At 40.9% G+C, this 26,210-nt stretch overlaps 1 protein-coding gene and 1 non-coding gene across 25 annotated transcripts in view; one reads left to right on the top strand and one right to left on the bottom strand.

Moving 5' to 3' along the window:
- Positions 1 to 26,210, top strand: part of Jmjd1c (jumonji domain containing 1C) — a 162,155-nt gene that overhangs the window by 118,330 nt on the left and 17,615 nt on the right. For 5 of the 24 annotated variants that reach the window (XM_087596792.1, XM_087596793.1, XM_087596794.1 and 2 more), the window contains 14 exons: positions 1,230 to 1,354; positions 2,485 to 2,549; positions 2,644 to 2,836; positions 3,111 to 4,786; positions 8,386 to 8,558; positions 8,920 to 11,093; positions 15,079 to 15,280; positions 17,143 to 17,357; positions 18,297 to 18,449; positions 23,462 to 23,551; positions 24,096 to 24,223; positions 24,519 to 24,729; positions 25,178 to 25,392; positions 25,882 to 26,160. In XM_087596792.1, coding sequence (XP_087452918.1) covers positions 2,686 to 2,836; positions 3,111 to 4,786; positions 8,386 to 8,558; positions 8,920 to 11,093; positions 15,079 to 15,280; positions 17,143 to 17,357; positions 18,297 to 18,449; positions 23,462 to 23,551; positions 24,096 to 24,223; positions 24,519 to 24,729; positions 25,178 to 25,392; positions 25,882 to 26,160 — 5,667 coding nt within the window. In that variant the 5' untranslated portion in view covers positions 1,230 to 1,354; positions 2,485 to 2,549; positions 2,644 to 2,685. Of the gene's footprint in view, positions 1 to 1,229; positions 1,355 to 2,405; positions 2,550 to 2,643; positions 2,837 to 3,110; positions 4,787 to 8,385; positions 8,559 to 8,919; positions 11,094 to 15,078; positions 15,281 to 17,142; positions 17,358 to 18,296; positions 18,450 to 23,461; positions 23,552 to 24,095; positions 24,224 to 24,518; positions 24,730 to 25,177; positions 25,393 to 25,881; positions 26,161 to 26,210 lie in introns of all 24 variants that reach the window. The other 19 variants (NM_001445105.1, XM_087596782.1, NM_001191719.4 and 16 more) reach the window with 4 other exon arrangements.
- On the bottom strand, positions 20,952 to 21,054 carry LOC120099047 (U6 spliceosomal RNA). Its single transcript, XR_015646074.1, has one exon. It is a non-coding gene; the product is annotated as a U6 spliceosomal RNA (small nuclear RNA).

Below are 26,210 nucleotides of genomic sequence, written 5' to 3'. Positions count from 1 at the left end.
ACATGACTTAAACTGTTGAATGCAGAGAATACAATTTTGTTAAGTTTCCATATTGATCTCAGTCTTTGAAATTCATGCCAGTTTTTAATTCCGTCACTTCACAGTGAGTTTAAGACTAGCCTGGTCTTACAAATTGAGTTCCAGGATAGCCAGCTCTACACAGTGAGGCCCTGTCTCAAAAACAAAACTGAGACAAACCATTCATGTCACTAAGTATTAGTGGGCAGCGATCATGAAGATGTACCTTGTCTTGTGTGCTAATGTCCCACAGATGTCTAGGTATTAGAACTTCTTAGTGAGGCATTCTCGAAGTGACAGTCATGGAGAGTCTCAACCATAATAAGTAAATAGATAACCAAACAAATAAATTGGACTTCCTGTAATTTTCTGCTCAACAGCTATCAGACCTCAGAACCCTTTCCTGTCTAGAACCATCACCTTAGTCTGTACAGTTTGTTTTAAATCTCTAAGTAAAGTTACTATCCTCTTGTCCTAGGCTAGTTTGGGGGACAATTTCCTAATATCAAGTATAAAAAAATGGAGGTTCCAAATTACATGTATCTTGAAATCTCTTTAAATGACATTATTAAAGTATTTTTTTAAAGTCTAGCGATGCAGAAAATGTCAATTGTTTTAGATGATGGCTGTGCTCAGCTTAGTATTCCTGCCATACTTTTGGCAGAGTTTGGTGACATAATCACACTGTTGTTTTAAAAAATAATTCTGTAGGGAGTAAAAAAGTAAAATATTAATAATCCCCTTCTATCTTTGGCAAAATACATGAGGCTGCCTTTGGTGTGGGTTGTAAGGTATTATGCCTTCAGACTTAGCTCCTCCTTCCATCCCATAAACCAGATTATGATTACTTTTTTATTTCAGACATGACCTCATTTCCCCAAACTTTTATCTAGTTTACTTCTGTGTACCATATTTTAGAACCATGGCTTTACATTGTGTCCTGTTCTCTTCCTAATTTATTATTGCAAAAATTCTCTGTGTGTAACAGTGTCTATAATAATTTGCATTCTGAACTAAGATACTTCTCTTCTAAGGCATTTTTAAAGCCAACCTTGTGTATTTCTCATCTGTCACAGAGCTTGTTGCTTTTAAAAGGTAATTCCTAAGTATTCCTAAATGGGAAATGTCTTCATTTAAGATATCCCTTGTGTTTTGTTTTTTTTTCTTTTGTTTTTGTTTTTTGTTTTTTGTTTTTTGTTTTTTTTTTAAAGGTCCTTATTCATTAAATGGATACAGAGTGAGAGTCTATAGACAAGATTCTGCCACCCAGTGGTTTACTGGCATAATTACTCATCATGACCTCTTCACCCGCACCATGATCGTTATGAATGATCAGGTAAATAGTTACAGTCTTGGTGCTGGGGGTCAGACCAGGGTTTTGCACATACTGAGCACACCTTCCACGTGCTGAGTGCATGCACTCCCAACCTCCAAGCCCAGCCTCTCACGTAATCCTTTGAGAAGGATATTTTTCCAGGGTAAATCTAGGTCCTCCTGCATTTCCAAGACAAGCTTTCTTTATGTAACAGTCCTGGCTGTCCTGGAACTCACTGTGTAGACCAATATTGGCCTTGAATTCACAGAAGTCTGCCTGCCTCGGCTTCCTGAGCGCTGGGATTAAAGGCATCTGCCACCTGACAATATTAAATTTTACTAATTTTTTTTTGTGTGTGTGTGTGCATGTGTATGTATATACATACATACATACATACATACACACACACACACACACACACACACACACACACACACACACACACGTTTATAGGTGTGACTGTCACAGCATACCTATGGAGGTCCTAGAACAAGTTTTAGGTCTCACCCCAGGATGTGGGTCCTGGGAGTTGACTGTGCAGGCTTGAGAGTTAGTGCTTATGTCCACTGAGCCGTCCGGCCGGCCCTCTACAGGTTTCTAAGCCCTAATAAACCTGATACACCTGAGTGTAGCTGATGTCCCATTGGGCTACTTTGGTTAGGAAGTGGTAGTGATGTCATACTTACTTCAGTACACAAAGGTCAGTCTCTAGTTGATACCCCACCCCATCCCTCACCCCCAGATTAAAACTTAACTTTCTTAAAACTTGAGTTTTTTCTTCTCTCCAATAATAAATATCTCCCATGTAGTTTCTTTTCATTACTGAACACTTTCAAAACATAGTTCTCACAGCACATTTAATTGTTAAAATTCTCTTTCAAGAATTACAGTGAATGCAAAAGGGAAAAGGTAATTTTGTCTTTGTAATTAAAATTGGTTATATAAGCAGGTGGTATTGTACAAATTTGAATTCCCAAACTGATTTGTAATAGTTCAACTGAGTAAAAAAATTGTACTAATGTTATGCTGGTCAGTTTGTTAGATTTAATGTTTGTTTTATGTCATGGATTAGGTACTAGAACCACAGAATGTCGATCCTTCTATGGTTCAAATGACCTTTCTAGATGATGTCGTTCACTCTTTGTTAAAAGGTGAAAATATTGGCATTACATCACGACGCAGGTCTCGTGCCAGTCAAAATATCAGCACTGTTCACGTATGTATGTTATTAGTAATGCATTTTAACAAAATACTTTTTCTTAGGCTATTTAATCAAATAGTAATAAAAATCATTGTTGATTTATTTTTAGGGTCATTATACGCGTGCTCAAGCAAATAGTCCCAGACCAGCAATGAACTCTCAAGCTGCTGTACCAAAACAGAATACACACCAGCAACAGCAACAAAGAAGTATTCGTCCAAGTAAGAGGAAGGGCTCAGACAGCAGTGCACCTGATGAAGAGAGGATGAAGGGAGATAAATACGACTATGGATCCCGAGGAGGTACAACCCACTTTTTAAAAGTTGCTTTTGAGAGAGGAGCGGGGGAGGGAGAGGAAGAGGGAAACAGACAGAGACAGAGAGACATAGTTTCACTGCATACCCCTTGCTGTCCTGGATCTCATTGAGAGAAATCTGTGTGCTTCGGGATGGCATTAAAGGCATGAGTCGCCCTGCAAAGCTAGACCTGCTTTATGTTTTAAGGGCATGTTCATAAATAAAAACACATTAAAATATGCTTATTGATCATGAAAGATAAAATATTTTTATGTTACAGAAAATCCTAAAGGTAAAAACAAACACATGGTGACTAAAAGACGGAAACCTGAGGAGGATGAAAAGAGGCTGACCATGAAAAGGCTGCGGACGGACAATGCTTCCGACGCTTCTGAGAGCAGTGACTCAGAAAACTCAAGCAAGAGAATTACTGAGAATTCCTCTGAACAAACACCAGAGTATGAACTGAAAAATAAAATCACTTCAAAGATAAATGGAGAGGATGGTCAACCCCAGGCAGCTGAGAAGGCAGGAGAAGAGATTCTCATAGATACTCGGCCTCACTGGGACCAGATGCAAGAAGATAAAAACCATGAAGAAGGGGAGAAGCTCAAGTCCATGGATAGCCACCTACAAGACAAGATAACTCTCCGTGCATCCGAGCAAGCCACAGATGCTGACCCCAATTCTAATGACTCAGTCCTTCAAGAATGCAATATGGAAAACCAACGCACAGTGGAATTACCATCAAAGGACAGGGTCGTGTCCAGAACACCGACACCCAAGTGTGCTATGGATATCAAAAACGACACTCATTCAGAGAGGGCAGCTCAGGAAAAGTCAAATACTTTTGGTCTCCAGATACCTGAGAACATGGATTCAAATGTTAGTGATTCCAAACATTCAAATGCTAAATACCTAGAAGCAGCAAAGAAAGATTGTGACCAGAGTTGGGTCAGTGATGTAGTGAAAGTGGATTTAACACAATCAAGTACTACAAATACTCCTTCAGGAAATGATAACCGAGAAATGGAGAAAGAGAGAAATCACTATGTCTCATACATGTCTTCACTAAGTACGGTTTCTGTCACAGAGGATCAGCTGCATAAGCGAAGTCCACCCCCAGAAACTATAAGATCTAAACTAACTACTTCAGTAGATACTCAGAAGACAAAATCCAGTTCTTCACCTGAAGTTTTTAAACCCAAGGTCACTCACTCTCCTGATTCTGTAAAGTCTCGGGCTGCTTATGGGAACAGTCAGGCCGCTGGTGAGCGAAGGCAGGCGAGTAAAGCGGAGCACGAGTTATCCAGAGGTAGTTTCCATGCCGCCCCGACTCGAGGCAGCGCTCTGGAAACTACAAAGAGCCCTCTAATCATTGATAAAAACGAGCACTTCACGGTCTATAGGGACCCTGCGCTTATTGGATCAGAAGCAGGAGCTAATCACATTTCACCCTTCTTGAGCCAGCATCCTTTCCCTCTTCATTCCTCATCCCACAGAACCTGTTTAAACCCAGGTAGCCATCACCCTGCCTTAACGCCAGGACCCCACTTACTAGCTGGGTCATCTAGTCAAACTCCATTACCCACCATTAACACTCACCCTCTCACTAGTGGTCCACACCATCCTGTCCATCACCCTCATTTACTTCCCACTGTGTTACCTGGAGTGCCTACTGCCTCTTTACTGGGTGGCCACCCGCGCCTGGAGAGTGCTCACACAGGCAGCTTGAGCCATTTAGCACTAGCTCACCAGCAGCAGCAGCTGCTACAGCACCAGTCACCTCATCTTCTCGGACAAGCCCATCCTTCCGCTTCCTATAACCAGCTTGGACTTTACCCAATTATTTGGCAATATCCGAATGGAACACATGCATACTCAGGACTTGGTCTCCCTTCTTCTAAGTGGGTTCACCCAGAAAATGCAGTTAATGCTGAAGCTTCATTGAGGAGGGTAAGTGACCCCGTTGTTGGCTGCAGAGCAGTGTGTGTGTCTGTTACTTATTCTCTGTGGGTACTTTAAAAATAGTGCAGATTTTCAGGTGCTTATTTTCGCGGATGGATAATAACCTCACCAGACTTAACTTTTCTAGATTGCACTACTGTCTGTTCGACTGTGACTTATGGCGTATATTTTGGTAGTAAAAGTACAGGCTTTTTTTTTTTTTTCAAAAAACACGTTTCTTTAAATGATGTTATATTAGCCCTTGGGCAGCTGGATGCATCATTTATGCTCATGTTTCAAAACATGACTTTCTAAGTGCCTTTTGTGCTTAAGGACATTGAAAGTTAGGCACACCTAGTATTTGGCAAAGCTGTCAGCACTTCTATAGTGACATCACTGCAGGGTCATCCCGTGTTAAATTCTGTACTAACACCAACGCAGAAGGCGGGAAGATAGAACTCACACTCTTCCATGCATACGTGCTTTCTCCAGCAAATGCTCTGCGCTAATAACAGTCCACACAGTCAGTGAAAGTGAGGGAATGGACGCCAGTGGTAAATGCTTACCATGAGGCAAGCTTGGCCTTTGCTGACCATGTGCTCTTTAAGTATTCCTCCTGGACGGTTTGAAATACCACCTCACTTGCAGTCGAAGCAGCATGAAATTTATCATTTCTCTCATTTTCAAGCTTTCGATTGAGTAAGTCAAGTTTCTCCATGTAGGCGTTGATTTGTTTACCCGTTCATTTGCCTACCACCCGTCGGTCCACCCATCCCATGTGTACGTGTTGCAGTGGTGCAGCAACACTCAAGGACAGACCACAGGACAGCTCACTCTGTGTGGGCTTCCTTCTGCCCTGTGGCTCCGGGGCTCTAACATAGGCCCAGGCATGAGTGCAGGTTTCCTGGTGAGTCATCTGGCATCCTAGAGGGTCAGGTATCTTTGAGCAGTATACAAGCTGTGAACATTTTTATCTTGTAAAATGAAACTCATTAGACATTTAATTCCCTTCCTCACGGCCTTTCTAGTTATCTGTCTGTCTTTGTTTAATATGTCCTTTAGGTTCATTCAGGTTGACACACAGGTGGATGGCCTTTTTTTTTTTTAAAGAATTTATTTATTATGTATACAGGATCCTGCCTGCATGTATTCATGAATGCATGCATGAAGGCCAGAAGAGGGCACCAGATCCCATTACAGATGGTTGTGAGCCACCATGTGGTTGCTGGAATTGAACTCAGGACCTCAGGAAAAGCAGCCAGTGCTCTTAACCTCTGAGCCATCTCTCCCGCCCTGGACGGCCATTTTTAAAAGCTGCATTCTATTTTACTTCATGTATGTGTATGTAGGAACACATTTTCCATTCATTAGTATTAGGGCCTTCTCCATGCTAATCAAGGGGCTGCTGCCGTGCCTGCCACACTTTGTTTAGCAGTGTTTTGTCGGTGGACATTTGAGTTATTTTTAGTACTTAGCTTTTAGGAACAGTGCTTCCATGCAGATGGCACATGTTCTTAACACTTTTCTTGCCATGTTTTGGGCAAGATCCATAATATGTTGGGAGTGGTGATTTGGAAGCCCTTGCTACTAATTTATCATTTATTTCAGGAAAAATATTGTTTATACTTAGCATTGCATTGGAAATTACAGTAGACACGGGTATTATCATGATGCCAAAAGTTTGTCAGAGAAGCTTTTGCAGTTTTAGACGGGAGTAATGAGGTTATCAGTGCCATTAATTCATGTTACAATGACTGGTGTTGATAGTCAGGAACACCTACTAAGCAAGTGGCAATCTAAGGACATTTCTTGTGGTTTATTCTCAGTAACTCCCCTGTAGCTTGCCTTCCTTTGAGCTTTGGGTTTTTTGTTTTTTGTTTTTTTTGTTTGTTTGTTTGTTTGTTTGTTTTGTTTGTTTTGTTTTTTGTTTTGTTTTTTGTTTTGTTTTTGTTTTTTGGGTTTTTTTTTTGTTTGTTTTTTTTTTTTTTATGAAATTAACAGTTTGTTCTTCCCCAGTATTGGCACATTTACTATTGTTAAGATTTTAGTTCTAGGATTGTGCTTCCAGAATTACAAGTTTATCCCTCTTGATTTTGTTTCTGAGATAGGGTCTGGATTCTGTTTGCATCTTTGATCATGTGCCATTGGTCATGCGATCATTGGACTTGAAACCCAATGGAGTTGCTGGTTAAATCATACCAGAATGTAGACAGTACATAATGTAGGTGAAGTGTACGATCACTGACAACATATTTCACTTGAGAATTTAGAGCAAGCCTGATGGCCCATGTGTCATTGCAACCACTCTGTGTCATGAGAGTAGTTGGCACTGCACAGAGAGAAGCTAAAGGAACATAGATGCCAAGAGTTGACAAATGGATTTGGACCTTCTTCCATAAGTTCCAAACTCTGCAAAGACATAACATTGTTTATAAGACCTTAGAATGTTTCATGATAGATAGGTTTTTATTTACTTATATAAACTCACAATACAAAGATGTAAACTAAAATAAAATTTTAAGCAGAAAAAGATCCTGTAACTTTTTGTCTGTAACCAAGGTGATGAGATAATAGAAGCAGAAGCCACTGGATGGGGAAGGCAGTTTAAACGCTACTTCATAAGAACGTCCTTCTTCATTGTCATTGAGGCTTACGTAACTATGGTGTCTGTGTTATTTTATATATAAGATTCCTTTTGTATGTACATCACTGTGCACTGTTCTCCTGTGCGGTTTAGAGCTGTAACGTATCCTTACGCTAGCTCTGTGGTGCATGCTAACTACTCTTAGATTGTTGATACAAGTTATAAGGCGTGTTCCTTTAGTCAAACTAAAGGTGGTTGGAATTTTCCAGGTATATGTGACTCATCCTAATGACAGATTCACAAAGCACACTCCTGAGTTATATTGAGTCACAGTATAAAAACAGTTTTTAAACATTAGACGTATGGGCTTTAACATGTATGTCACTATCACCATATTAAGAACTAACTTCTCATGCAGGCAGCATACTGTCACAGAAAACAAAAGCGTGTTAATGCCACCGCACCTCCACTCTAGTGGGTCTGCTTTACCGGGTACAGTGAACACATTTAGGCCTTAAATGTAATGATCTGGGAGTTGTGCATAAACTCTTACATTACAAAGTTAATTATTCTACAGGGAAAGTTGGCAGCCAAACTCTATTATAATTTTTGTTTCTAGTGGAAAACCATGTTAGCTCTAACATTCTGGTTTTGCTGTAAGCACCAGTTCTTCTGGTGTTGGATCATAGGGATCATAAAACGAAGTTTATAGACAATGGCAGCTCGGACCTACTTTTAGTGAAGGGATATTTTTACAGGTTACTATTTTAATGTTGATTTGTTTTAAGTTGAATGTAAAAAGTCTGTATGATTAATGTTGGTTAAAAATTGAATATTTCTCACCAGATTCATTTTAAAAAAATCAGGTTTTATAAATATGCTATGGTCAGAAGTCTTGCTATGAAACTGATTGCTAGAATCAGGTACACGGCAGTCTACCCAGCTCAGTAATTTAGGCTTGCATTTCTCTGTTGCTGTTGTTTTGGTAACTTAAATGTAAAGCTTTTGGTTTTGTTTTTAATAGAATTCTCCCAGTCCTTGGTTACATCAACCCACTCCTGTGACCTCAGCGGATGGTATTGGGTTACTTAGTCACATTCCTGTCAGACCTTCCAGTGCAGAGCCTCCCCGACCTCACAAGATGACAGTGCATTCCAGTCCTCCACTGACAAAGACATTAGCAGATCACCACAAAGAGTAAGTTCCCCAGTGTTTAGCACTTAACACATACCTTTGTCTTTCATGATTTTCTTAATTCACTTTTTAAATAGTTTATTGAAAATTGGTGTCAAAACTAGGCTTTGAAGAGATTCTTTGCTTTTCCTTGTGTTTTGCCTGTTGAGTCTCAGTCCGCTATTGAATTCATTGCAATCCTCCTGCCTCGACCTTCCAAGTAGTGTAATTATAGGTATAAGTCAGTAAATGTGGCTCTGTTCTTTTCATACTAGTTTATCTTCCAATTTTAAAACTGTTTGCTTTCAAAATAGAATAACATTTCAAAAAAAATCATTTTGTATGGAAAAGTGATTACAGGAATCTTTGTGTATTTTCTTTGTAGAGAATTGGAGAGGAAAGCTTTTATGGAACCTTTGCGGTCTAACGCATCCACATCAGTAAAAGGTGACCTGGATCTTAACAGGTCACAGGCAGGAAAAGATTGTCACTTGCATAGGCATTTTGTGGGCCCGAGGCTGCCCCCAGAGACTGGCGAGAGACTGAACAAATACAAGGAGGAGCACCGCCGGATTCTTCAGGAGAGCATTGACGTGGCTCCATTTACAACCAAGATCAAGGGCCATGAGGTTGAGAGAGAGAATTACTCCAGAGTAGTGCCATCGTCTTCTAGTCCTAAAAGCCATGCTATCAAACCAGATAAAGACATGGACCGCTCGGTGTCAGAGCTGTATAAGATGAAGCACTCGGTGTCTCAGAGCCTGCCCCAGAGCAACTACTTCACCACGCTGTCTAACAGTGTGCTCAATGAGCCGCCAAGGTCCTACCCATCCAAAGAAGTCTCCAGTATCCACACTGAGAAGCAGAACAGTAACCTTTCCGCAGCAGCCAATCCTCAAACTCTGTCTTTCATATCATCTCTCTCGAAGCCTCCACCTTTGATTAAACACCAGCCAGAAAGTGAAAGTTTGGTTGGCAAGGTACCAGACCATCTTCCCCACCAGAGTGCATCTCACTCAGTCACGACGTTCAGAAGCGATTGCAGGAGTCCTACCCATCTGACCGTGTGTTCTACCAACGCACTCCGCAGTATGCCCGCCCTGCACAGGGCACCAGTGTTCCATCCACCAATCCATCACAGCCTGGAAAGAAAGGAGAGCAGCTACAGCAGCCTTTCCCCTCCCACTCTGACCCCAGTGATGCCAGTCAATGCTGGTGGCAAAGCTCAGGAGTCTCAGAAGCCCCCGACGCTAATTCCTGAGCCAAAGGACTCTCAGGCAGACCTTAAGAGTTCTGACCAGAGTCTAGTGGAAGTGTGGAGGTCTAACAACCTCAGCAAGGAGAAAGCCGAGTGGCCTGTGGAAAAGAATAGTGGAAAGTCTCAGGCTGCTGTGGCATCCGTCATTGTCCGTCCACCTTCTAGTACAAAAGTCGATAGTGTGCCATCTGGACCTTTAGCTGCCAAAGATCGAGTTTGTGAAAGAGCATCATCCGGGGCAAACAAAACAGATTACCTCAAACCGGAAGCCGGAGAGACTGGAAGAATTCTTCTACCCAATGTGAATTTAGAAAGTGCTCATGTGAAATCTGAGAAGAACTTTGAAGCTGCCTCCCAGGGCAGTGTTCCTGTTTCAGTCATGTCTGCTGTAAATGTAGTCTCTGCTACCCAGACAGATGTGCTCACATCTGCTGGCCCTACCACCAGTGTCTCCAGCTTGGCTGGTTCAGAAGCAACTTATTCTTTATCAAATATCATATCGGCCTCCACGCCCTTAGAATGTCCTTCTTCAAAAAGTGTTAGTCAGTCAGTGGCGCAAGCAAAGGGTTGCAAAGTCAGCACCCCAGTTCCAGTTACTCTGGCCTGTAGTAAGACAGCAAATGCTGTTCAGCCTGGTTCTGGCTTCTCAGGCACAACTGATTTTATTCATTTAAAAAAGCACAAGGCAGCATTGGCTGCAGCTCAGTATAAAAATAGTAATGTCAGTGAGGCTGAGCTCAATACTGTGAGAAATCAGACTGCAGCAGCCTCTCTTCCCCTGGATAGCACCATGACCTGCGCTGCAAGTAACAAAGCAGTCTCTGTAGGGAATGGGCCGGCAGCCCAGCCCAGCCAGCCCAACTACCACACCAAACTGAAGAAGGCCTGGCTCACCAGACATTCAGAAGAAGACAAAAATACTAACAAAATGGAAAATTCAGGGACCTGTGTATCAGAGATGATTAAGCCATGTTCTGTCAACCTAATAGCCTCTACATCTAGTGACATACAGAATAGTGTGGATGGCAGGGTCACTGTAGACAAGTATGGAAGGGATGAGAAAGCCAGCAGGAGGAAAGCCAAAAGAACTTACGAGTCTGGCTCTGAAAGCGCAGACTCAGATGGGAGTGAAAGTAAGGCGGAGCAGAGGACTAAACGGCAGCCCAAGCCGACTTACAAAAAGAAGCAGAACGATCTGCAGAAGAGGAAGGGCGAGATCGAGGAAGACTTGAAGCCCAATGGTGTTCTCAGCAGGAGCGCCAAAGAGAAAAGTAAATTGAAGTTGCAGAACAGCAGTAGTGGTGAGTAAATACATTTGTATAAGAAAAGGGGCCTCTTGAGTCCTGGCTTCTGTAGGGTGTGCTTCTGTAGGGTGTAGTTGTGAACTTCATTTCTGCCTTCCCTGTGTCTCCCCGCAAGAGGAAAAGATTAGATCCCCATTTTTGAGGCGTTTTCACCTGGCATTTGCTGTAAGAAGGACGTGCAGTCCAGTGTGTAACTGAGGATTTGATCTTTTCCTAGAAATGTCCAAATATAGCTTTAATTTTTCTCACCAGAAAAAACTACTCCTGATACTGGAGTATTTGGCTGTGACATGATCTCGTTAGAAAAGTAATTCCTACTGACCTGTAGCACAGTACTGAGGAGCAGCATGATGTGCTCCCCACTTAACAGAGCTGTGAGTTTATGGAGGGTCCCATTGGTAACAACAGGTAGAAGAGAAAGGATAGATACTTGTAATTTTCTGTGTTTATTCCAGCAAGCACTTCATACTAAATATACACCTCAAAACTGAAACTACCAGTAGTAGTCATTCATTATACAGTGTTTCTGTATGTCTTTTAAAGCAGTTTTTGTTTGTTTATCCTTTGTACGTTGGCCGCATAGTGCAGGAAGGACTTACTAGTTTTGCTGCTTGTGTGCAGTTGCCTCCATAGATAAAACATCTCTCTCCGGAGATTCCCAAGCAGTCCTTCCCCGAGTGCTCGGTTGCTTGGAGCCTTATTTGTGCCTTTTCCAAGAGTGAGATTTTTCCACGTGCCTGTGTGGAAAGGCATCGTGAAGTAGAGAAAACCAGAAGAATAGAATTATAGAAAAGGCTAGGCTCAGTCTGAGACACACTGACAGACTGAGGTGCTAGTACAGTCAGAAGGTAGACAGTGAATGTTGGTTTTTTCTTTCTCATTATTGCCCCAACCAAATTGACAGTAAACATAGTGGTCAGTAACTGTTTTAATCCACATATTTCTTTTGATGTTGCATATTCAAATTTTTTTTACTTAAACTTCCAGAAAATAGCTGTCAGCAGTTAGAAAATACTTTCAAACTTAAATTTATAAAATTATTTTTAAGTAGCATATATTTTTTCCCTCTCTCTCTTCATAACAATACTGAATATGCGTATTTCCAAGTGAGACTCTGAGATAGTGGCCAGAATGAATGGTCTCCACTCCAGGTTCTGTCGCTTAGTAAATCTCCTTACTTGGTGACGCATGCTTAGTTTCAGACCAGGACTGTAGACACCCTTACACCCTTTGTTTGAATTCTGTGCTTATTAAGTAAGGTTACGGTTGATTTGCTTCTGGCTCAGCCAGAAAAATGACACAAGTTAAAGAGTTAAATTTTGATTATCTATTTCTTGGATGAAATTTGACAACTTTTACCCCCCTTTGTTTAATGGCGCTGTCATTTGTCATGGTCAATGATTTGGGTTTTCATGTTAGAAGATTTCGTATGATTATGTATCATATCATATGTGAATAAATTTGATTATAACTTAATTATAGTTAACTTATAACTAAGTAAGTTTATAATTAATGTATTTATATATACGTACACATACAGAATGATTTTAGTACATTTTGTAGGAAGCCACAATAGATTTTGCTTTATTTAGTCGTTGGGCATATCTTCTACCTTTTGTTTTAATTAGAGATTGGCTGCCTTTCCTAAATAATTTTTATATAAATTTATATGAGCTGAAATTGTGAACAAATTTTAGAATGTTTACAGTATTTGTTGATGTATACACTAGTGAGTCCCCTACAGTCTAATTAGTTTCTGTATCCCAAAGTACATTTATGGTGTTGGCATGTGAGAAATCCAGGGTTAGCATGTATTTTTGTGGCTTTAATTTCTTCCTCCTGGTTTCTCTTCATTAGGACAGCTGTTTTGAGTTTCTTAACAAAAACCTTGGTCTTAAAAATTCTAATTGTATAAAAGAAACAGTGTCAGATAATTTATGTTAACTGTTTTATTCTCAGACCTATACATTTTAGATAATCAATAGAATTAGACATTTTGACTTAAAGGATGATGCCTTTCTTAAAGCAGATCCTGTTGTTAAATTCCTAAAAGATTTAGTATTATCAAGTACAGCTTAGTGTAGAAGAATTAACAGTATCAAAAGCCCTTCAATAAATTAATTACCTTTGTAATTCAGTCACCTAAAAAAACCCACAGAAGTGCCTATTTTATTATCACATTATTAAGAATTGCTTTCAAGTATCTTTTTGAAAAAATCATAGTACCATTTAAATTATTACAATCAATGTTATGGAGTTTCACATTCTAAATTAAAAGTCTGTTGGCTAAAGTTAATTCCTAGTTTAAAGAAATAGAAACAGATTGCATTTAGTACTCTCGAATATAATCAATTTAGAAGTAAGTCTTGTTTATTCTAACACCCTTTAATAAAGTCCATAGGAAAGATCTCTTGTATGCATTGGAAAAGACATTCCTTTTTATCATTTTATGTATATGGGTGTTTTCCTGCTTGAATAAGTGTACACTGTGTGTATGTCTGGTGCCTGTGGAGGCCAGAAAATAACCATTGGTTCCCCTGGGGCTGGAATTGAAATTGTGGGCACTAGGGCAAACCTTGGCCTTCTGGAAAAGCAGCCAATGGTCTTGACTGGAAAGCCATCTCTGCAGCCTGGAAACTTCCTTGTACCATTCGTTACGCCATAACTAGCATATGCTGTGTGCATGCGCATACGTGCTTACTGGGTGGCTCTAGCCCAGGATAAAGACTAAAAAGAGGGAAACAGGCAGCAATCTTAAAAAGAATTTTATATTTTAATCCAACTTTAAACATTACTACCTATTGGAGAGTGGATGTGTGTGTGCGCGCGTGTGTGTGTTTATACTATTTATATTTATCAATAAGTAGGTATTGGTAGGAAATCTAGATAGGAATTCTGCTGTCAGTTTTGGTAAGAAATATTTGGCTTCAGAACCTGTGTGTCTTTGATACAATTGGAAAGGATTTGAAAAGGATAAGAAGTGTTTATTCTTGTGTTACAAAAAGTGGGCTATCCATCAAATCTCTGTAAAGGATAGGATCTTAAGGACAGGGTAAACAACTAGAGCTGGTGGGCTCCAGAGCTTGGTCTTAAGTGAATACTTTTAGCTACTTAGCTATTTGTAGGTGGAAGTATAGGCATACGTAGGCTACGCCTACAGGCTGGTCCTCCTGGCCTACAGTTGCTCCTGATACACAGCTGATGTATCCCTTGATGTATTAGTTAATGTCTCCCTTGTTAGTTCCCTTGTTAGTTCCTGCTAAGGAACAGTGGTGAAACAGTGGGACTGGGTGCAGTAAATGAATTTATCTTTTTGCCTACATATCTTAGAGCATAGTCCGTCTGAGAGAGTGTTGTTTCCTTTACTGGAGAAGGCATGTCTGTGTTTGCCCTCAGAACACGTGGGCTTTACAGACATTCCTACTGGGGAAGTTTGCTTTTCAATTGTGTCCTTCGGCAAAACATCCCAATTGATATTGTGTAGGTCCTTTCTCCCTTTCTTCAGAACCCTTTTATTTTTCTAAAGGATATTGTTCCCATCGATATATTGATATCTTGTCATAAGAGAGAGAAGGTTGTTTGGTGTAGTGGTTTTGAGACAGTTTCACTAGCTATCCCAGGCTGGCCTCAAACATGCTCCTTCTTGTACTTCAGATACCCACGTACTGGGATTAAAGGCATATACCTCCATACCTAGTAACAGGTTTATTTTCAGCTAAATGTGTTCATAATGTGAATGATTCTTATGTTTGGTATTCTACTCTTACAAAGATGTGGTTTAAAGATTTCATTTCACCGACACGTTTACCGCTCTCCTTGCTTGTCTGATTAGAAGGATGGGCAGCTAAGCCAAGGCTCTTGGAGCCTTAGCAGCTGTCTGTCGTTGACCTGGAATTTAGTCTCATCAACCAGAATTTCACCCCAAAGACTAACCCTTTCTGTAAAACACAATCCTGTTAATAAGTTCCTTCTAATTTTACAGCTGGCGTCCCTCGCTCAGTGTTGAAAGACTGGCGGAAGGTCAAGAAGCTGAAGCAAACCGGAGAGTCGTTTCTGCAGGATGACTCTTGCTGTGAGATAGGGCCCAACTTACAAAAGTGCCGAGAATGTAGACTTATCCGTAGTAAAAAGGGAGAAGAATCAACTCACTCACCAGTGTTTTGTAGATTTTACTACTTTAGGAGGTAAGTCAAAATGTAAGAAGTAGAAGAGTGGTTAAATAATACCCTCTCATGCTGTGCTATGTCAGTGGCTCAATTACTATTGTTACGAGATCTTTCTTCGAAAAGATTCATTCTTTCTCAATCGAAAGTGTTAGAATTTTTCCTAAAAATTGTAAGAAAATATCCACCTTAATTTTAAATTTCTTAAAAATGCATATATTTTTGCCAAAACAGTTTAACATTTATTTAAGTAAAAAATGTCTATGAATCCAGATAAACAACCTTGGCTATAAAACAAGGAATGGTCATACTTAAACATCGTAGCTATTATATCATATTGTAGTTCCCAAGTTTTATAGTAAAATACAGAAATCATTTAGATAATAATCTATTTAACATAAATATTGTTAAGTACTTTACATATAAAAAACTTTATAAGAAAGGCCAGAAACTAGTTCTAAGTCTCACCCTCTAGACCTCACGATTGTTCTTGAATCCCGTCTGTGCCTTTTGGTGCCTCCATGAAGGTGATGAGCTTTCCGAGGCTGCCGGCCAAGCTGTTTGATTGGAGGCTGTGTGGGTGCTTAGGACAGTTGTGGAGACACACAGTGCACACAGCCCTTGCTGCAGTTCAGCACATGGATCAGCGGACACAGGGCTCAGTCTGAGCCCAGCCTGGGCTATGTAGAGAGACCCTATCTCAAAAAAAGAAAATAAACAAAAACCCCAAAGCCATACATTATCGTTTACTTCAGAGTCTGTAGCTACTGGTCCACCAAAGGCAATGCAGGGCACCTTGGGAAGGAGCTGAGGGTATAGAAGTGGTACTCATGCATGTGTGAAAGAAATTCCAAAGGAATCAAGGCAGTAGTTTTGACAGGATGAGAAATCCTCAGGTTTGAGGGAAAGAAATGTTCTGATGAAGACAGTCTGTACTGGGTGAAGGTGATTAAATAGGTTGCTTCTCAGAGGGATGAATATATTAGCTTTCAAAGAGAAGCAGAACCTGGGAAATTAGAAGTTCAAGGTTATTGTCAGGTCACGGGATTGCTATATAGCAAGTTTGAAGCTAGCCTAGGCTATGAGACCCTGTCTCAAAAACTAAACACCTCATTAAAATAAAAAGATGGCTACAGTTATAAAACTAGAACTCCTAAGGTGATTAAACTTAATCACCTTAAACTTTTTTTTTTCTTTTTTCTTTTTTCTCTTTTTTGGAGCTGGGGACTGAACCCAGGGCCTTGGGCATGCTAGGCAAGCGCTCTACCACTGAGCTAAATCCCCAACCCCCCACCTTAAACTTTTAACTTGATGAATTTTAGATTAAGGAAGGCTAGTCATAGAATAACTTTAAGTCTGCTGTTACATGCTTCCAATTCCAGAACTCAGGATAGTTACACAGACTTGTTGCTAGTTCAAAGCTAGGCTGGGTCACAGTGTGTAACGTTTGGTGGGTGGGGTAAAAGGAAACAACAACAACAAACAAATCAATTGCTTTGATAACGTTGGCCAGATGTACTGACTCCGTCTCCCTCACCTTATACCTCGTAGTGTTCCCAGTAGTTAGCCAAGGATCGTAGTTACTCACAGTAGATAATCAGTGTTGCCCTATTGAAGGTTGGACGTAGAGGCTTGTACATGCTGGCTCATTGCTGTACTGTGAGCTTTAGACCCCAACTCTTAGTTCTTGAAATAGCCTAAAGCCAAAACCAGTGCTGCTTGTCATTGTCACTAGATAATGCCTGAGACTTTGAAATTGATAAATAACTTGAGTACGTGTGAGAAACTATCCTCTTTCATGGCTTATAATTACAACATGTTTATACTGTGGGAGCACAAAAATTCTCATCTTAGTTTCTAATGTTTTGTGTTTAATGTTTCAGATTGTCCTTCAGTAAGAATGGAGTAGTCAGGATAGATGGTTTCTCTTCTCCTGATCAATATGATGATGAAGCCATGAGCTTATGGACCCATGAAAATTATGAAGATGATGACATAGATGTTGAAACCTCTAAATATATCTTGGACATAATAGGTGACAAGTTCTGTCAGTTAGTAACATCTGAAAAGACAGCTTTGTCCTGGGTGAAAAAGGACGGTAAGGAAGTTAATACAACATACACCTTACACATTTCCCTCAGAGAACTTTCTCTATTGTTTAATCTGTGAGTCCCTCATCTTACCGAATCGTATTGACCTTTCAGCTGTGATAATGCTACCTCTTAAGGAACTGAGGTTCAGATGTTCCATTTTGAAACTGAGTGGACTATTCATGAAATTACAATATTTTCATAAGTCTACAACATAAACTAGTATGACGTCTTTGCATGAAAATTATAGTGTGTGTATATATATGTGTATATATATATGTACAGATATGTTAGTTCATCACTAGTTTTTTATATTTGAATCTTCTACATTTTGTTTGACTTTAACTTACTGCAGATAATGTCTTCAAATATCAGGCCTATAAAACAGAAAAGTTACTACTTTGTGTATTTGTTTACCAAGTAACTTCCTTGATTCTGTTTGTTTAAATGTAAAACTCTGCACAGCAGTAAGTCCCGATGTGGCAGATGGGCTCAGTGTTCCTTAGCTTCTTTCTTTACCTTTTCTTCCCTGGTATGTCGATGTGTAATAATTAGAAATATTTTGCAGCACACTGGAAAGAGATAGCTGTGACTGCTTGCTACTTGTGGGGAGGCCATAGACCTCACTAAACGTACTACATGGTAGAAACCCTACTCTGGATACAAGCTGGACACTTCAGTGTTTACTTAGGGTTCCTTGGGAGTCTTATAAGAAATCTGCTTTGGGAGTGGAGGCAGGAGGACAGATAGTTGTGGCCTGCCTGATAATATGACAGCTGCATATTTAGAGAAGCTGTTGTCATATAGAAGTAAGAATCCGTTCCTGTTTTCATTAAGACAGTGTGGTCATTCTTCATTGATTGTCACTTATTTCTGCTGTAGTTCGGCCAGAAGTGCACCAAACAGAACATGCCTGCCTCTAAAGTTCTGCTTCCTTCTCTTTTCAGCCAAAATTGCCTGGAAAAGAGCAGTGCGAGGTGTCCGGGAGATGTGTGACGCGTGCGAGGCCACACTGTTCAATGTCCACTGGGTGTGCCGCAAGTGTGGATTTGTGGCTTGCTTGGATTGCTACAAGGCCAAGGAGAGGAAGAGTTCTAGAGGTGGGCACATAGTCTAATGAGATGGAGTGGAGGTACTCTATTGCTAAGCCCTTCCTTACCTGTGGGTACGTTACACTGAGGATAGTCCTAACATTTGGGTCAGCAGCAGCAATCAACTCACTTTATTAGTGTCTGCATTTGGAGCGAAGCTCCAGCTTCATGTTCTAGTCCCATCCACCCACCGAAGCCCAACCTGCAATGGATCCACTGTAAGGCAGAATTTCTTCAGTTACCAAATTCAAATTTAGTTGAGGCTTCATGCTTTCAGACTCCAGTTCATAGTATGGGTATCTTTCTAGGCTCTCTTAATAGTGGTTAATGTTAAGTCATAATTGAATACTACGTATCAGTCTATACTATTTAAACAAAGGTTTAAGAGCACTCCCATTACTACCATTTATCACATAGGTCTTTGTTCTGCTTCGGGGGTGGTTGGCTTTTTGTTTTTTGTCTTCCTGTTTATTTATTCATTTTATATCACAATTGCTGACACTGACACACACACACACACACACACACACACACACACACACACACCCTGTTCTCCCTTTCCCCTCTGTTGTGAGAGGAGGGTGAGTATCACGCCCATCGAGCCTTCACAGCAATAGGCCTTTCCACTGAGGCTGACAAGGCCTTGCAGTTTCTTGCAGACAGGACGAATTTTGTGTCGTAAGTTATATGAGTGGGTAGATGTCCTTACCACTACTAGGGGTTCTGTCTAGCTACAGGTTCTATGTTCCCACTGCTCGGACTTTCACCTAAAGTCACTCCCATAGACACCTGGGATGCTCCCCACTCCCAGATCTCTGGCAAGTTCTAGGGATGCCCATCTCCACCAGCCTCTGGTTTCCGTTCATTCTCCTGGTCATCTCTCCTGTCCCTCCCCTCATCTGATTCTGACTCCCCCCACTTCTTATTCCCCTCCTCATCCCCTCCCTCAGCCAGTTCTCTCCCTCCATCTGCCTCCTATGACTATTTTATTCCATTTTCTAAGAGAGATTCAAGCATCCTTGCTTGAGCCTTCCTTCCTGTTTAGCTTCTTTGGGTTTGTGGATTGTAGCCTGAGTATCCTGTGCTTTATGGCTAATGTCCACTTACCAGTGAGTACATACCATAAATGTCCATTTGGGTGTAGATTGCCTTACTCAGAATGATCTTTTCTAGTTCCATCCATTTGCTTGTGAAATTCATGATGTCCTTGTTTTTAATAGTTGAATAGTATTCCATTGTGTACATGAACCACATTTTCTGTATCCACTCTTAGGGGTCTTGACTGTTTGAGATTCCTCTGTTAAGAATTCTCTGTTGTCCATCTCTGAACCCATTTTGTAAATTGGTTATTTGGGTCCTTGGTGTCTAACTTCTTGCGTTCTTTATAAGTTTTGCATATTAGCCCTCTGTCAGATGTAGAGATGTGAGAGTTGGTGAAGATCCTTTCCCAATCTGTAGGCTTCTGTTTTATCCTATCAACATCGTCCTTTGCCTTACAGAAGCTTTTCAGTTTCATGAGGTCCCATTTAACAAATGTTGATCTTAGAGCTTGAAACATTGATGTTCTTTCAGGAAGTTGTCTTCTGTGCAACTTGATCAAGGCTGTTCCCCACTCTTTCTGTTACATTTAGTGCATGTAGTTCTATGTTGTGGTCTTTGACCCACATGGATTTGGCTTTTGTGCAGGGTGATAGGTATGGATCTATATGCATTCTTCTACAAGCAGACCACCAGTTAGACCAGTACTGTTAGTCCAAGATGCTTTCTTTTTTCCATTGTATGGTTTTTGCTTCCTTGTCAAAAATCAAGTGTCCATAGATATGTGGGTTTATTGCCGTGTCTTTGATTCTATTCATCGATCAACCTGTCTCTACCAAAACCATGTGCTTTTTCATCTCTATTGCTCTGTAGTACAACTTGAGGTCAGGCATGGTGATTCCTCCAGAAGTTCTTTCATTGTTCAGGAGTGTTTGGGCTATCCTGTTTGGGTTTTGTTTGTTTGTTTGTTGAGAATTGCTCTTTCAAGGTCTGCAAAACAATGTGTTGGAATTTTGATTGGGATTGTATCGAATCTGTAGCTTGCTTTTGGTAAGAAGGTGTTTTTCACTATGTTAATCCTGCTGATCAGTGAACATGGGAGGTCTTTCCATCTTCTGAGGTCTTTGATTCTTCAGATCTTTCACTTAGAGTTATACCAAGATATTTTATATTATTTGTGGCTATGTGAAGGGTGTTATTTCCCTATGTTCTTTCTGAGATGGTTTATCATTTGTATAATGGAGGGGTACTGAATTCTCTAGGGTGTTTTTTTTTTTAATCAAGTTCATTGATCAACCTGTCTGTCCCTATAGCAATAAATAGCATGTAGTTTTTATTCACTACTGCTCTGCAGTACAACTTGAAATCAGGGATGGTAGTACTTCCCAGAGTTCTTTTATTGTGCAGGATTGTTTTGGCTACCTGGGTTTTATGTTTTCCCATATGAAGTTGAGGACTGTTCTTTCAAGGCCTGAAGGAAATGCTTCACGACTTTTCGTGTCATCCTTGTGTAGGGCCCATGCTAATCTTCTCTGTATTGTTCACGTTTTACTCTGAGTGCTGCCGATGTGAGCACTGTTGTCTGTCTTCTTTCTTTGCTTTGGTTTTTGTCTTTTTGTTTTTTGTTTTTGAAGACAGGGTTTCTCCATGTAGCCCTCTCTGTCCTGGAACTCACTCTGTAAACTCAGGGATCTGCTTGTCTCTGCCTCCCAAGTGCTGGTGTGTCACTACACCCAGTTATGTCATAGATCTTAAAGATTGAAGAGAAAAATTTTTTTATTACAGATATTGAAAACTTTTGTATAATTTTTCACATAAAATGGTATTAGCATTTTACCTGTTAACCTAGTTGAAGATAGAATTTTAAAAGGAAATTATTAAATGCATCAAAAGTGTTGAAGGCTATTCAGGAGCTTAGTATGTAAGGTTAGAGGTAGAACACTTGCCTAACATGTACACGGCTTTAGGTTCAGTCTCCTCCACTGGGAAAAATAGAGTTGTACAGGTGTGGTGATACATGTTCTGGAAATTGAGGCAGGAGGATTGGTTCGGGTTCAAGTTGAGCCAGGGGTGTAGAGCAAGAGCCTGTTGATTCATAAAATTTACACAAGGCTGGTCAGGAAGTGGCTGCTTTAGTGTATCCAGTCGTGAATAAAGCTAGGATGAAGGGAAGGGATTAGAGGCTTTGTGTCCTTGGCTTGCATAACGGGGGGGGGGGGGGGGGGGAAGAGCTATGTCTTAGTCTGCATATCTTTTCCATTGGTCGAGTTAATCCACTTTCTCAACCCTTTTACTATACGTTTACTACCAATAAGCCCTGAGTATGTTAAAGCATTTCAGAAAGTCTACAGTAAATGTGAGTAAATGATGTAACCATGTTAAGAAATTCATGTTAGGGGCTGGGGATTTAGCTCAGTGGTAGAGCGCTTACCTAGGAAGCGCAAGGCCCTGGGTTCGGTCCCCAGCTCCGGGGGGGGGGGGGGGGGGGGGGGGAATTCATGTTAACATTCAGGTAACTTCCTAAGGTGTGGGGCTGCAGCTAGGAGCTAGGGCATATAGGAGGTCCTGTTTGTATGGGATCTTTTTAATCTCGTCAGAACGCATTGTGACATCTTTGCGAAGGTAGTTGCATGGTTAACATTTCATTTTCCTGTTCCATAGGCCTTTTGTTTCCCTTTGTCAGATTTTGGAAATAGATTTTATTTTGCTATAGTTTGTCCTGTACCCCACAGCCTTGTTCTACATGAAGGTTTCATCGCCCTTTTTAAACATGGTATAATATTTATAATAAATTCAGATAGTGCTGCCATTAGCTTCTGTAGTACTCTGTTTGGAAGCTATAGATATAGTTTATGACAAAGCAGTCAGTCCTTCAAGTGTGTAACATGTGCCATCTTGTGTATCACTTGACTTTCCCATTAACTGCTTTTATAAAATCACAGGATAGGGGTGCATCCATTACACAAGCTCATCAGCTTAAGTGACTGCAGTATAAGCAGCATTTATAGTTCCTTCTCAGGTGTGCATAAGAGACCTCTTAAAGGTAGCATTTGAAGTTTGTTTACTAAAAATTAATTTCAATGAGGATTTTCATGGACTATCTCTAGGATTTATGCTGAATTGCTTGAGCTGTGTACATTTTTATTGGTTTGCTTTAGAGTCACATTGTAAGTGGCCGCCTACATCAGTAAGTTAATAATTGTCTCAGGGATATATGGAGTACCCCATGCTGCGCTCACAGTACACCTACATGTGTGGAGTCTCGTTTGAGATCAGCAGTAGCAATTAATATTCCTCTATCCCGCTGGAGAGATGGCTCAGTGGTTAGGAGCACTGACTGCTCTTCCAGAGGTCCTGAGTTCAATTCCCAGCAACCACATGGTGGCTCACAACCATCTATAATGGTATCTGATGACCTCTTCTGGTGTGTCTGAAGACAGTTACAGTATACTCATATATAAAATTAAGTAAATCTTTTTAAAAAAATATTCCTCTACCCATGTCCTCTCTTCCTGTCCTGACTGTTTTTGCATTTTCCTTGCATGTTGGCAATTATTTTAACCATGGCCTTGTGCATGTTAGATATGGGCTGACCCTAAACCTCATGTCAGCATTCATTGAACAGTAGCAAAGAAGGCAGGGTTCCCTTCAACCTCTACAATGTAAGACAGCCTGTCCTACGGAGGAAATAACTGAGAGCTGCAGATTAACTGAGTTTGGAGTCAGACAGAAGGTGGAAGCGACCCTGCACACAGTACCAAAGGGTGCTGTTTCAGAAAGCACTGTCATACCCTCCTGTCATACCCTCCACTGCTCAGCCAATGCTTTTATCAAGATTCACTGGGTGGTAGATTTTTTTTTCTGACTTTTTAACAACAGAGCAAAATAAAATAGAACACTACAGTTTCAATTTTATGTGACTATACAACTGTCACTTTTATAATTAAAGCTATGAACTTGAAACAAGGTATATTGTCTTACAGATAAAGAATTGTATGCTTGGATGAAGTGTGTGAAAGGTCAGCCTCATGACCATAAACATCTGATGCCAACTCAGATTATCCCTGGCTCTGGTGAGTCTTCCTTTGTATCCAGGTCCCGAGGGCTCGAAATAGGAAGAGCACGTACAGTTGTGGGGGATGAGTCCTGCTGTGACCTCCGCATTTGACACGCTGGGACTTTATGTGTTTGAGAACAACCTCAGCTGGTAACATACATAGCTTGTATTCATGCATCGTGCCTCACCTCCCCCCACCCCACTCCTCAAACAAACAAATATGTAATAAAGGGGGGAAAGATAGTTTAACTAATATTGAATTGCCTTGTTCAACATTATAGGAGCACTTAAAATTAATAAAGATTGTAGGACAAAAATCTTCCTTCCCAGACTTAGTGAAGAAATGCTCCCTACAGAAAAGTGTTCTGATACCTTAATAACTAGACAGTGAGGAAATGAACTTAGGTCTGGTTGGTGGTTCCGTGATGCCGAGATACCTGTAAGAGTTCTGAGAAGTCAAAGGCTTCATGAGCTCTGCGTGCTCACAGGTTCTTAGACAGCGCGGAGAGTGCGCTCCTACCTGCGATGCTAATCGTTACTCACTGCTGCTTGCTCTGCAGTGTTGACAGACCTTCTCGATGCCATGCACGTTCTTAGGGAGAAGTATGGAATTAAATCCCATTGCCACTGTGCGAACAGACAGAATTTACAGGGTGGAAATGTCCCTACAATGAATGGCGTGTCTCAAGTAAGTAGAAAAGTCTCTGTTTGCGTACCACACAACAGTTACCTGACTTAGCTTTGGATGTTTGAAACTCAGGTTTTACCCACACATGGGAGATATGCTTTTAATCAAAGCATCTAGGAAGCCGGGGCAGGATTGCTGTGAATTCAGTTTCTAGTTAGCCTGAGATATATGGTGGGACTGTCTCACAAAGGAAAAAAATAACTGTGTTTCTGTATTACTCGTGTAAATGCCTTCTGACTGCTTTTGATCTGAGTAACTGAGGAAAGTGTTAAAGTTAAGTGTCTCACCCTTACAGGTTCTACAGAATGCTCTTCATCACAGTAATAAAACCTCTGCGTGCCCGCCTGAGTCTCAGCAGCAGAGCACCCCCCAGAGAGCTCAGGCTAATGGCAGCAGCAGCCCTGGAAGTGCAAGCACAGACAGCAGGTTGACGCCTCCCGAGTCCCAGTCACCACTGCACTGGCTGGCTGATCTTGCTGAGCAAAAATCCAGAGAGGAAAAACAAGGTTTGTGCTGAAGGGCTTCAGTGTGAATGTCAGTGTCCTCACTGCACATGGTCTGTAAATGTGCTTTCTGCCTTACTTCAGTGACAGCTCAGGACCAAGAAGTATGTGTCCTCTTTATTAGGAACCAGCACCCCTAAAATTGATATCAAACTAATTACATACTTATTTATGAATCAGGTTTGCAAAATTGTCAGAGTACCATATTATAAATGAACTATAATTTATGCTAGCATTTGACCATTTTTATTCACAACAGATAAACGACTAACAAGTCTGAGGTTCTGGGAAAAACCAGAGTTGTGTACTGAGGGTTTTAACCCATCAGTCTGTGATCAGGTAAAGTGAGTGCTACAGCAGGTTGTTATCCCCATTATAAAATGCAAGGAACCTATTGTTTCTATACTTCAGTACTGAATGTATTCAAAATCTTTGTTAAATTTTATTTCAGAAAACAAAGAATTTACACTTGAAAAGGAAATTAAAGAAGATGAAGAACAAGATACCCCTGACTCTCCAAATGGCAGCACATCCCCTCCAGCATCCCAGAACAGTGAACAGGGTTCAACCCTGCGGGATTTGCTGACCACAACAGCTGGCAAGCTTCGTGTGGGCTCTACCGATGCTGGCATTGCCTTTGCGCCAGTGTATTCAATGGGAGCCTCAGTGAGTGTGCTGGCTAATCTCTGTGTTAGATTTGGTGATGTGCATGCTGTCTAAGTTCCACAGCATCTAGCTCCTTGATAGTTAGCAGATGAAATGCAATGGGCTAGATTGCTGGCCTGTTCTCATTCTAGCTCTCCCTTCAAAGCTAGAGCTTTGTGTATTTTGCACGTGGCCTGCTGGAGAAGGGTCTGTGAGTCCAGAGAGCTCTAAGATGAGTTTGCACGATGTGAATGCTATATTAGTAGTGGGGGAAAGAATCAGAACCATATGTCAGTGTCTATGGAATGCTTGCAGAATGACTTCCCAAGGAGACGACATTATAGATGCTTTTAAAGTGTGTGGAGAATTCTCATCCCTACACCCTTTGCAGGAGGCCACACCAGTGTGTAAATTAGGGCAGCTGTGCTCTGAGCCTGCAGAGTTGTGGTTTGTTGCATCACCAAATTTAGGGTCCTCACTGTTTTCAGAAGTCTTTGGTTTTTTTAATAGAGTGGCAAAGGCGGCCGGACTATGCCTAACATTCTTGATGACATCATTGCCTCAGTCGTTGAAAACAAAATCCCACCGAATAAAACGTCCAAGATCAATGTAAAATCAGAGCCTAACGAAGAACCTAAAGAAAGCAGACAATCTGCCACGAATGAAAGCAATAAGTTTTACCGTGACATACCACACACTTGGATCTGTGATCAGCATGTCTTATGGCTTAAAGATTACAAGAATAGTAACAACTGGAAGCTTTTCAAAGAGTGTTGGAAACAAGGACAGGTATGTATGCTGTACTCCATGCACGGAGAGGAAGTAGACAGGAAACTTAA

The sequence above is a fragment of the Rattus norvegicus genome, chromosome 20 (assembly GCF_021556685.1).
Source record: "Rattus norvegicus strain SHRSP/BbbUtx chromosome 20, alternate assembly SHRSP_T2T, whole genome shotgun sequence".
Taxonomy (NCBI): Eukaryota; Metazoa; Chordata; class Mammalia; order Rodentia; family Muridae; genus Rattus; species Rattus norvegicus.
The sequence above is the reverse complement of the archived record's forward strand: the minus strand, read 5'-3'. Positions and strand labels throughout refer to the sequence as shown.